This window comes from Doryrhamphus excisus, chromosome 3, assembly GCF_030265055.1.
Source record: "Doryrhamphus excisus isolate RoL2022-K1 chromosome 3, RoL_Dexc_1.0, whole genome shotgun sequence".
Taxonomy (NCBI): domain Eukaryota; kingdom Metazoa; phylum Chordata; class Actinopteri; order Syngnathiformes; family Syngnathidae; genus Doryrhamphus; species Doryrhamphus excisus.
In genome coordinates, this window is record NC_080468.1 from 6,752,819 (window position 1) to 6,766,173 (window position 13,355).

General features: G+C 42.3%; 1 protein-coding gene across 5 annotated transcripts in view; it reads right to left on the reverse strand.

Moving 5' to 3' along the window:
• The window catches only part of LOC131125082 (adenylate cyclase type 1-like), a 47,689-nt gene extending 35,835 nt beyond the window's left edge, over positions 1-11,854 (reverse strand). For 2 of the 5 annotated variants that reach the window (XM_058066236.1, XM_058066237.1), the window contains exons 1-3: positions 10,669-11,853; positions 2,305-2,454; positions 2,100-2,218 (exon numbers count right to left, since the gene is read on the reverse strand). In XM_058066236.1, the coding sequence (XP_057922219.1) occupies positions 2,100-2,218; positions 2,305-2,454; positions 10,669-11,277 (878 nt within the window). In that variant the 5' untranslated portion in view covers positions 11,278-11,853. Of the gene's footprint in view, positions 1-2,099; positions 2,219-2,304; positions 2,455-10,668 lie in introns of all 5 variants that reach the window. The other 3 variants (XR_009128973.1, XM_058066234.1, XM_058066235.1) reach the window with 3 other exon arrangements.
• Positions 11,855-13,355: the final 1,501 nt, after the last annotated feature.

Consider the following 13,355-nt stretch of genomic DNA (forward strand, 5'->3'; position numbering starts at 1 on the left):
TATATAATATATAAAATATAATATATATATAATAAATAATAATTATTATATGTATAATAATTATATTATATATATATATAATTATATATAATATATATATAATATACATACCATTTAACTATTGTTATTAGTGCTGTCAAAAATTAACAGCAGTAAATTCATGAATTTTATTAATTTCATTACATTTTTTGTGTAATTAACGCATGCGCACCACAGCAAGCACGCCTCTCTGTTATGACAGCAGAAGGAGCATCCCCACATAATCACACACACTCTTTTTAACTTCATTCTGACGTGAACACATCAACAGCTGTACAATTCAACACCATATACCGTATGTATCTCCAACTCACACACATCTCTAAGTCCGTTCATGCTGGAATGACACTTCTTCATTGTCATTACAAAGTGAGATGCATTCAGGGACACTCAAAAGCAGCTTTATAATGTGTACCTGTGTGTGTACATCAACAGGAAAATAAAGGAAAACATGAAGTGGATATTCTTATCACTCACTTCCCAACTGTTAGTTTGGATGTACAATTTGCTACATTCAAATATGCTGGAAAGTACACCAAACGCTAGTAAATTTACCTTAAATTACATGATGTCGATGAACGCTACCCCTCATTGCTCATAATAACATACTAAGTGTGATTCCAATGTTGTGGTACTATTAAAGAGACCACAGTTAGACAAATAGATTTTTAGGCTTGTGCGGTATCTTTGGATATACTATATAATCCTGTCCTGCCATTTATCTTTCTATTAATTAATTACAGCACAAAAAGAAAAGGGTAGAAACAGACTATAACTCTAATCTTTCTTGTTTATATAGCCATACAACACAATATTCTGTGGGGCCTTGAAAGATCAGTCAACATTGTCTAAAATGGCCAGTACCAAAGGGGTTGTCTTTTGAAAAATGCCTGGGATGGAATGAGTTATGCTCCGAAATCCCAGAAAATACACACATAAGTATTCCCAGTCAATGTTGTGGTGTCTTTGAACATGTCTGAACATTACAGTGTGACTCATTTTCAGACTCAATTTGGAGCTGTTGCTTTCAATAACACAATACAAATTGGCATATTTCAGACACAGATGTGATGGTGATTAATCATATAATTAATTGTTTTTATTTAACTGTGATTAATCTAAGTAATTTTTTTAATAATTTGACAGCCCTAATTATTCTTGTTGTGACAATTGATACTTCTCAGGCATTGTCAAATCAAACAATGCATTATTAATTTTAAAACGGTGAATATTTATTTATTTTCAAACATGAAACATATCTAATGAATAATAATACAAATAATTAATACTTTAAATTTTGTTAAATTCATGGTCTTGCAGGGGTTTTCCTTATCTAAGTTATCTTTCTTTATTCTAAAAATAATAGATACAGATTTAATACACTGATGTTTTTTTTAATTCTATCAATAAAAGTATGTACCATATATTTTCATGAAAACAACACAGTTACCATTCAGTACAGTGCATTAATAGCTTTCAAAATGTTGTATTTGGATCTCATTAGAGTTTGTACCTAATGGAGTGTCTAGTTAATGTTCTGAAACTAACTTTACTCCCATCTATTTTGGAGAGAGTCCATCCGGGATCCATCCATTCAATGGCGCTGGAAAGAGGAAAAGTGTTTTTCTGGATTTGGTCTACTACTTGTGTCACTGTCCAACTTCCTGAGAAACATAATAATCATCAACTGCCTCCCAGTGAAACATCATTTGCATGCATGACTACCAGAGAAATCTTCTTGCCATCGTTTCATTTGCCTCACTCGACAGCAGGAAGCCAAAACATCACAAGCCGTTTTTTTTTCCCCTCCAGGGAGCAGCTGAGACTTGATGATCCAAAAGTTGCACACCAGTGTCCCATTATCTCATTTATAGTGAGTCCCTAATTGGATCTTTTATGTCAGTAGATGTTGGGTTGGTTCTGTTTAATGATCCTCAACGGCAAATCTTTAAATGCACCGTATAAAGCAGTGTTCTCCGCAATGCTGTTGTCCGCAGCGTTTATGGTCAGTTTACTTTTGGTGCCTAGATGGGTGTGATGTTACTGTGATGGGATCCTACCTAACATTATCATGCCGCTGGATGTAGATTTTGTGAAAGATCCTTTCAGGAGGCTTCAGGAAGTCCTCCTTCATCTCCATAGCTACATTCCTGGGCAACAGACTCATGAGGAGGCGCTCCTGTACATGTGTTTGGGTGCAAAAAAAAAGAAAAGAGAGTACATCAGATCAATGAAACATCAAAATATGTCAAAATATGACCACACCTGTTTCTCATTCTCGTCCTCCATGCGGAGTCTGTCCTCTATGCAGTTGCGAGCCTGCAGGAAGGCCTTCCTCTGTGCTCGCTCTGTCAGGATGCGCACAAACAGGCCCGACAGGTTGACACTGGTGAACAGCACTGTGTTGGCAACCAGCTATGATAAAAAAATAAAAAAATATATGGTCTAAATTTACTCCATTGCATTTGATTAGAATAAAGAACTGTTTCTGAGGGGCGGCACGGCGGTCGAGTGGTTAGTGCGCAGACCTCACAGCTAGGAGGTCACACCTCGGCCATCTCTGTGTGGAGTTTGCATGTTCTCCCCGTGCATGCGTGGGTTTTCTCGGGGTACTCCGGTTTCCTCCCACATTCCAAAAACATGCTAGGTTAATTGGCGACTCCAAATTGTCCATAGGTATGAATGTGAGTGTGAATGGTGGTTTGTCTATATGTGCCCTGTGATTGGCTGGTGACCAGTCCAGGGTGTACCCCGCCTCTCGGCCGAAGACAGCTGGGATAGGCTCCAGCACCCCCGCGACCCTCGTGAGGAAAAGCGGTAGAAAATGAATGAATGAATGAACTGTTACTGATATCGAGTCTTGTGGGTCATACACTGACCAGTCAGACAGTATGTTTTTACACAGCAAAAACTGAGCTATTTTGTTGTTGTGATGTCACTTCCTGTGTGGATAGACAGAAAGAAGCTCTGTACCAATCTCAAAACCTATTAACTACTTTGACTACTTTTCCTGCCCACAGATCCCGACTATAATTACAGACCCGTTTACTGTATGCCAACAAGCGCAAAGAACTAACTTGTGCTGATGATCGCTAAAAATTAATTTTTACTGTCGCTAAGTGAGCTAATATTTGCTGGGTGTCTCTTGAAGCCTTGGCTCGAGTCCTTATTTCACAAACAACTTGCACAAAGTCAGCCGGCATCCTAAACGCTCGGTTACATTAACAAGTGCTAAAACACACTTTGTACACACACAGCCACACCAGCATGCTCTGCTAAACTAAGTTAATCCAGCTATCTTGCAAAGGCAATTTGCTGTGAGGGAGCTCCTCCTTGGTGACAAGTAAATTCAAATTTTATTCATCAACTTAGCCGGTGTTTCAGGTGATGTTCACATGACAGGACAACATTTCATTCACAGTTACATAGATTCCATGTTTAACAGTTGATTCCGTTTTTATTAAATTATTATTATTATTATTTTTAAATTATAGTGCTCTAGTTGTGCAAATGACTCCCAATACCTTGGAGATGTTTGCTTTTGTATTTGGTTGTTAAAGTTGTTTATTTTTGGTCATACTGAACGTACATTATAAAAGGACAAAGTTCGAGGGAAAATGTCTTGAAAATGTACACTGGAGAAATATAAATGACCCCAGGGCCGCAGTTGGACACCGCCTGATTTACGGTACCCTGAACTGAGTTTCCTATGCTGTGTATTTATTTTAGCATGAGAGAATGTGTGACCTGCTTCATCCATCACAATGGACACACACCAGCGTGGCTGCTTTTCACCTTGGTTTTTTTTTCTCCACACAAGGTTGCTTGACTTTGTACAATGAAGCAGACAAGGCCTTTACATGCACACTGTTACCCTTGGACAGAGATATTATATACAATTATATACATAATTATCTGCATATCTTTAGGTCATTCATCATTAATCTTTTCTATCGCTGTAGGCAATGAAATGAGAGAGCTTAAACAAATTTACAACGCGCTACTTGCCCACATTATAACATCATTTCAGGGCTTATATGCGTTGATTTGTTTTATGAATACGCCTGTAACAGCACAAATGAATAAGAATGGGTGTGTTAGTAGCGTCCGTGGACGTCTGACTTAAATTATTAGCTGTTTTGTAGTGCAATAACTAAACTTAGTGCATTTCAGTTCACAAGGACGGTAGCAGTGACATTTTTATTATGTCATTCCGCAAAGGAATTATGAACAAGACAATAATGCTTTCTTTGTCATTTGCACCAATGATAGCTGCATTAATGGCTGTTATTATCTGTAAATGTGTACAGTTATGTTTGGGGGTGTTTGCATTTGGAGTTCATTTGTTTCAGGCTTATGAACACATACAACACAAAGACAAAAGTCTTGGGACACACCACTTATGTCTTAATGTAAATTCAAAGATATTCAAAGATAAATGCTACCAACTTTGTAGCAATTGTAGAAATATGTGTAGGTCCTGTTCAGTTCCCGGTCCACAAAGCAGGGTCCATGAAGGAATGCAATCACCTTTGGGATGAACTAGAGTAGCCACTAGAACCTACGTATGTCAAGTCCAACATTAGTGACCTCTGACCTACAAATAATTCTAGTTATTTTTTCATTTTACATTCTTCATGTTTACTCTCAACGAACCGAGACAGGGTTTCCTTTAGGATTTTTTAAAGCTGTCGTGGTGGGCTGCATGGGAGGGTGCACTTTATTGTGCCGCTGCTGCATCTGCAATTTTTTTTTAATTATGCCAAAAAATGTCTGAATGAAAACGATAAATGTCATAACTCCCTAAATGGTCAGATCATCACAGTCACAGTCAGATTTTTTGTAATAGATCAGGTCACCCTCCACTTCCATGACTTGCAGCACTATTAAGGCTATTCTCAAAGGAGAGGTGAGCTATGTGTGTTTTATGTGACTGCCAACATTAGTAGGAATTTATACATTTCATACTTCAGACACCCTTCAAAACTGAGATGAGGTTTAAGGGTTGAGGTCTGATCGTGACTACCTTTTGATATTGACTCCAATGGCGTCACCAACTGCTGAAATGTATAATCGCTGTAACTGCCTTACATAATCTATTCATTCATTCATTCATTTTCTACCGCTTTTTCCACACGAGGGTCGCGGGGGTGCTGGAGCCTATCCCAGCTGTCTTCGGGCGAGAGGCGGGGTACACTGGACTGGTCGCCAGCCAATCACAGGGCACATATAGACAAACAACCAATTACCTATAGATAATTTTGAGTGGCCAATTAACCTAGCATGTTTTTGGAATGTGGGAGGAAACCGGAGTACCCGGAGAAAACCCATGCATGCACGGGGAGAACATGCAAACTCCACACAGAGATGGCCGAGGGTGGAATCAAACCCTGGTCCTCCTAGCTGTGAGGTCTGCGCGCTAACCACTCGACCCTTACATAATCCAAACGGACAGAATTTTTGGGCTGGGGCATTGAACAGGACATGACCACATCGCCAACCTTGGTGTTGCCTCCTACTGGTTAGGGGTCAGTCAGATCATCCCAAAGTTTTTTTTTTATAGTGTGTCAGGTCACTCTCTGATAAATACCCCAATTTCTTTCAAATCCGGGATACTGGATACTGGTGCCTGCAAACACACGTGAACCCCAAGTTGTGTGCTGCTGCGGGGGCCTGCGGCTTTAATTTCTGCCTATATTCATTCTAACCAGCATTCTACAGTTCTATTGGTAAAAAAAATGAATGTGGCTTTAACTGTGTGACACTAAAATAATGAGGGTGGTGAGAGTATCAGTTGAAGTGTTTTTAGAATACATTAAAAAGTAGAAAGAACTGTAATAAACTTGTGAAATAAGATGTGTCAAGCAAACAGGGCCGGGGGGGGGGGGGGTACAGGTCTGAAATGTGTGTGTGCGTGTGTGCAGGGTCATGCCACAGGGCTCATCTCCAAGCTTAATGGATTAGCTGTCTCTGTGTCCGTGCGGCTAACACTGTCCTTCACACGGGCTGCTGAGGTGTCTCGTCGGCTGCACCGATGGCGGAGGGGGATGGAGAAACAATCTCCTCAGCAAATACACTGTCATCAGCCGAGCGCGTGATGAACTGATCAAATCTTAATTTGCTTTTCCCGGAATGGAACGCACATCCTCGTGCTGGAGGTAGCGATGTTCCATGGGGGCTGGGTTGGGTAGGGGGATATGGGGGGGGGGGGGGTTGCGGTTCTGGCTGTTTGGCTCACACCTCGAACAAGGAGCTGCAGCTTCAGGTGTAGAAGTTGAAATTTTTAGAGTGTGCCTGTCACGTAGAGGATCTTTGACTAGAGTATTTGAAGTATATTATTAAAAACAGCAGCAAGATCCTGTCATATCAAGGATCTTTGACTAGCGTTTTTTTAAGTGGGTCTAAAAACAGCACAGAGCTCTTATATCAGGGGTCTCAAACACGCGGCCCACAGGCCAAATGTGGCCCGCAGGACACTAGTTTGAGGCCCCCGCCTTGATATGAAAGTTTAATGTTAGTGCAGCCAGTGCAAGTTTGATATGGATGCTGTATGGTAATAGTTATCCTCCCTATCCGTGTGGAAGTGGTACGTTTTTGGCTATTTAAGTTTAAAGGAAATAACTTGAAGGCTACCGTTTAGGTCGCTAGCTCTCTAGTTAGCGAGTTAGCATGTGTCTCAAGACCCTGCAGTTGCGCAATATGTTGTAAATAAAAAGAGAATAAATATGACTATAGTCGTGTTTTGTCATGTCTACAGGGCTCTAATAATGCTTTGTTAATTTTAATCTGAAAAAAATAATTTGTCTAGCCACCAACTATATGTGGTTTCTTAAGTTTTTATTATTTGCCCTTTTATCATTATTATATTTATTTATTACTGATTTATTTTTGATTTGTTTATTTATTTTGTGCAGAAAAATAAAAATTAAGATATTTGAGTGGAATGTCCACAAAACAGTGGAATGTTTTATCAGAGCTTTTATTGTAGAAAATCGGAACCAAAGCACTGAAAAAGTTTGTATATTTTTCTGTTTTTAATAAATGCGGCCCAGCCTTGCCCAGACCCTAGCTCTAGTGGCCCCCAGGTAAATTGAGTTTGATAGCTCTGTCTTATATAGTTAGAGAACTGGCACTTCTACAGTATATTCTTTAAAAAAAAAAAAAACACAGCAGAATCCTGTCGTATAAAGAATCTTTGAATATAAGGCATTTGACTTGTTTCTGAAGTTGGTCCTTAAAAACATCATTTAGAGGATCTCCTTTAAATCTTTGGAGCATATTCTTTAAAAAGGCTGCCAGATAAGTAAGTCTTTAAAAACAGCAAAGCCCTCCTATCATCGACTAGATCAGCCATCATCAAATGCCAGCGTTTGGTCCAGATACGGACAGAGTGATGGCTCTTTATGGACCTTTAACCAATTAAAGTGAATGGGAAATATAATAATAGCATAAGTATGCCCGTGGACCGATCACAGCGGCAGTTTGGGGCATAATTACCTCAGTTATTACAGGTAGGTGACAGCAAACACAATGACGTCACTCAAACTGAGCCAATGAAATTGTTTACTTGTTGAGCAAATGAGAACCATGGCTTACTCAAAAGCACAAAAAGTTTATAGAGAAGTGAACATTTAAAGTGAATGGACGGACCAATATGTGTTCATTCTTCCAGAATCCAGTGCCAAATCTGTGTCTCATATGCTCTGGTCAAAAGTGCTAAATGTGACACAACATTACCTGGCAAAACACAAATCTTTTCAGGGGAAGTATCTCACCAACACTTGGTTTCAGAGTTTTTTGTAACACTGGCTCACTGTACCACCCTCGGCCATCTCTGTGTAGAGTTTGGCATGCTCTCCTGTGCATGCATGGGTTTTGCTCCGGGTACTGCGGTTTCCTCCCACATTCCAAAAACATGCTAGGTTAATTGGCGACTCCAAATTGTCCATAGGTATGAATGTGAGTGTGAATGGTTGTTTGTCTATATGTGCCCTGTGATTGGCTGGCCACCAGTCCAGGGTGTACCCCGCCTCTCGCCCGAAGACAGCTGGGATAGGCTCCAGCAACCCCCGCAACCCTTGTGAGGAAACGCGGTAAAAAATTAATGAATGAATGAATGTCTCACTGTCACAGTGAGAAGTCACCAGCTCCATCTAGCCAGTGACTTCCTTATATGGGCGTGCATGGGTACAAGCTGTTGGCTGTACAAGATGAACGGGACCAATCACAGCAGAGTGTGCGTGCCCGGAGGCGGGCTATAGGTGGAATAAATTAAAACAGACCGTTTTGGAAATCCAAGGAAATACAGCTGGAATAGGTGCAGATTCTGGATGATCTAGAAAACTTTCTGACCGGGTTATCGTGTGTAGCTCCTCTATAGGAGTCCATGACTCAATACAAAGGGCCAAAAATTTGCATAATAGGTCCCATGCATCGTGAGTAGACAAAAAAGCTTAAATTCAAGCCATTCATATGGAAGGATGCCAACATCAGACTGGAATAAAACATATAGGATGATTACTTATCTACAGTATTTGCTCATGTGAAACTTTATCAAAATGTGACCATGCAAAACACAATTTTTTTCCCCGGAATTACTATAAATTAATTGACCAATTAATTATGCTTAATATTTCAAGTAAATTATGTTTTTTTAAGTGTGCAGGAGTAGAATATACCGTATGAAGAATGTTTGATGTTTTGCCGTAGGTCCTTTAAAACAGCCGCACGCTTGTGTCATACAGAGGATCTTTTACTCATGTTTGGGTTTTTGCAGTAGGTGCAGCTGTAGGATTATAGCTTTAAATTTAAGTTTAATAGTCAAAATGTGGTGTGTACGTGTAGTGTGTGTGTGTGTGTGTGTGTGATGTTTGGACTTGCCCTACTTCTGCTGCTGCTGGCAGGATGTCACTCCACTCCTTCATTTCCAGCCATCTCCTCTGGGGCTGATTCATATCCCCAGGGTAACAGTCACACTATTTCTCTCTCTACTTGTATGCATCACCACCAGCCAACCATGGCCTGTTATCATGCTCAAGTTCACTATTTTTGTCAAATCCCTCCCTGCTTTCCTTGTTGATCCTGCGGTATTTTTTAATGTTTTGTCACACGTGGTTCAAAAGTGAATGAACCACAAGGAGCTATCCTCAGTGCTGAATCGAAGTGCTCAGCCCTATGTCCTTCCCTGTCAGAAATAATGGTCCAATGAGAGACCATGTCAAGTTAGTTATTGGACTCCAGTGGCTCTTTTCCAGGCCCCACAAGGCAAAAAGGTGACCCTGCAGTGACAGGACAACACAATGTTCCCCTAAATGCGTAAGTTCACTGACTAAGTTTTCCGACAATATCACTTGCATAAATTAGGACAGCATTGCAGTTTGTTTGCAAAGTGAATATTTGTTGGCACAGTTAAAAATTAATTCATTCATTCATTTTCTACCACGGGGGTGCTGGAGCCTATCCCAGCTGTCTTCGGGTACACCCTGGACTGGTCGCCAGCCAATCACAGGGCACATATAGACAAACAACCATTCACACTCACATTCATACCTATGGACAATTTGGAGTCACCAATTAACCTAGCATGTTTTTGGAATGTGGGAGGAACCGGAGAAACTCCACACAGAGATGGCTGAGGGTGGGATTGAACTCGGGTCTCCTAGCTGTGAGGTATGCGCGCTAACCACTCGACCACCATGCAGCCTCACAGTAAAAAAATTTAACATATTCATTCACAGTGGAATGCATTCAGTATTGGGTAAAACGAACAAGTATACACAGTAAATAATGTATTCATTTTTATGACAAAATTCACCCATATGCAGGAGCTGGGTGTCTATGCAGATGAGCAATCTGCTATTGATCCAATTCAGGACAAAGTTGTATTTTTGTACCCTTGACACATGGTTTATCAGTATGTTTGGCTTTGAAAGACATAATTGTCATTATTGTATTAGTACTATCTCCTGGCTGTGTGGCGTATGCTAACCCGTGCCTTTAATGTTATGGATTCATTCATTCATTCATTTTCTACCCCTTTTCCTCACGAGGGTCGCGGGGGTGCTGGAGCCGATCCCAGCTGTCTTCGGGCAAGAGGCGGGGTACACCCTGGACTGGTCGCCAGCCAATCACAGGGCACATATAGACAAACAACCATTCACACTCACATTCATACCTATGGACAATTTGGAGTCGCCAATTAACCTAGCATGTTTTTGGAATGTGGGAGGAAACCGGAGTACCCGGAGAAAACCCACGCATGCACGGGGAGAACATGCAAACTCCACACAGAGATGGCCGAGGGTGGAGCTTTAATGTTATGGTTTTATTTAATTTTAGAATGCTTGGCGAAGCAAACTGAATGCTGCCATGGGCTGCATATGGCCCGTGGGCCACAAGTTGCCAATCACTGCGTTAGATGCATAACTTGAATTTTCCATGCCGCTTTTTACAGTCCATTGATATGCGAAGGTGTGTACACTGTACTGAAGGAACAGATTGGACTCTTCACTAATTGAACATTTGTGTTTTGCAGCACTTACCTTGGAGTCAACTCAAGTAGTCAGTAATATGTGGTACATGAGCGTATGTTAAAATGTACTTATGCAAACAGAAAGTGAGAAGACTTACCGTCCGCCATAGTTTCTGTGTTTTCACCGTGACTGATGTGGCGGTCACAATCAGGTGGGAGACAGACACCATCAGCCCAAAGACCACAGCCAGGAGCGTCCGGACGGGAAGGAGCGCATATGCGACGAAGGTAACCAGGATGAGCTGCCACACGCCCTGGTCGGGGGACGTCGGCGGCTCCAACCCCATGGCTCCCAGGGAGAAGGGGCAGCACAGGAAGGAGAAGGTGAATCCGAAGAGGAGGGTCAGGTTGACGATCTGCTGGAGCTGAGTGACCTGCAGGTACTTGACGTTGGTGACGATGAACAAGGAGGTGAAGATGACACAGTGCACCGGGTGGGAACCCTTGGAGATGGTGAGGCTGGGGCCGGACAGCAGTTCCACGCCAGCCAGCGTGGACGACAGGAAGATGAGCACTGCCAGGGCTTTCAGAGTGGAGGTCTGCTCCAGCTTCAGGTTGTAGTTCTGGAAGAGAGACTCAAGCTCCTTGCAGTCGAACTCGTCCTCGCAGGCGATGCTCCTCACGGGGAAGCCCGGAGGACAGTGACTTCTCTTCCTCCTGCTTCGGACTTTCTGAAACGGTACTTCCTCCATGTCAGGGCCATTCATAAACTGAAGGTCTGGCTCACTGCTTCTTCTTTTTTTAATTCTTTTGTTTGGGTCGAGCGGACCGGCGCCGAAACCCACGCTGGTCCACACTTCTTTATCCACAGGTTGAAGGTAGGCTCGGCTCGGTGGCGCCGCTGGGCGGTACAAGCGCCATCTCTCTCGGTCCTGATGCCTACCAAATAATCAAAATGAGAAGACACAACGTATGCAGCAGCGCGCAACACGACCTCCACTTGCAACTTAGCGGCTCTTTCCGAGGCTCAGATGGGATCACGCATGCGCACTGGGAGGAAAACATAAGACTCAAGTCAGCTCCCCGCACAGAGAAGACGATCATGTCTAGTGTCCCCCTTTGTCCACCCCTCTCTCTCTCTCCCTCCTACACCCGTTTCCATCATCTAAACAATCTAATTATGCGTCTATTCCGCCTTTTCCTGCTTGCATCCTGACACGTGTGACAAGACAATGCAGTGTCATGCGTGGACAAAAGTCTCGGGACGCCACTGTTGGCAATGTGGCGTGGACACACACACCATGCAATTAATCGATTAAGTTCAATCTCAATTATTTATCTGGCCAAGACATTCATTCATTTGCTTGATAGGCGGGGTACACCCTGGACTGGTCGCCAGCCAATCACAGGGCACATACAGACAAACAACCATTCACACTCACATTCATACCTAGTATGTAGTATTCATACGTAGCATGTTTTTGGAATGTGGGAGGAAACCAGAGTCCCAAGAGAAAACCCACGCATGCACGGGGAGAACATGCAAACTCCACACAGAGATGGCTGAGGGTGGAATTGAACCCTGGTCTCCTAGCTGTGAGGTCTGCGCGCTAACCACATGACCACCGTGCCGCCCGAAAATAAATTATATCCAAAAAAATTCCATCCGCTTTCTATGTCGCTTATCCTCATTAGGGTTCCATGTATGCTGGAGCCTATCCCAGCTGTCTTTGGCCGAGAGGTGGGTATTGCTGTTCTCCTAGCTGTGAAGCCTGCGTGCTGGCCAAGACATTCTGGATAAATCAATGACCCCAACATGACCAGATGTCCCAATACTTTTGCACAGTTCACATTTACATATGGTTCACCGTTATTATTATATTGACAATTTGCAGTATGCCTTTTCAGTGTATACACCAATGTACCCCCATAGGATTAGGATAGGACTGAAGTGTCTGATTTATAAACGCCCAAATATATCAATTGTAAATAAGATGTCTTCTGTGTTGCCACCACCATCACCATCAGCTCTTGTTCAGTCATTACCATGCAAGACAATTAGTCATCCATCACAGGCTGACGGAGAAAGAAAGTTGACAGATGGATGGTCCATGTGAAAAGTCCAGCCCTGCCACCATGAGAGGACACTCTCATGCCTTCTGGTTGCTCCGTCCTTCGCTTTCCCCACTTGAGGGGACAATGAGCAGCATAGAACAAGACAGAGAAAAAAAGTATACGATAAGAAGGGCATAATAAAAGATCATTAAGATTATACGTATACATTAAGATTATGAACTCAATGGGATGGATCCAGATCCCACTGTGTATTGATGATAACTGCCACCATGCATAAGAAATATACTATACATATAAAAAAACGCTCAGGCATGTATAGACACATATAGACAAACAACCATTCACACTCACATTCATACCTATTGACAATGTGGAGTCTCCAATTAACCTAGCATGTTTTTGGAATGTGGGAGGAAACCAGACATTCCGGAGAAAACCACGGGAAGAACATGCAAACTCCATACAGAGTTTAATGTCTTAATTCAAAGCAAATCGTAATCGTTTCGAGCTCTATTGATCTTATTTAACTTCTTTTGACGGCCGAGTGGTTAGCGCACAGACCTCACAGCTAGGAGACCAGGGTTCAATTCCACCCTCGGCCATCTCTTGTGTCTCCGGGTACTCCGGTTTCCTCCCACATTCCAAAAACATGCTAGGTTAATTGGTGACTCCAAATTGTCCATAGGTATGAATGTGAGTGTGAATGGTTGTTTGTCTATATGTGCCCTGTGATTGGCTGGCGACCAGTCCAGGGTGTACCCCGCCTCTC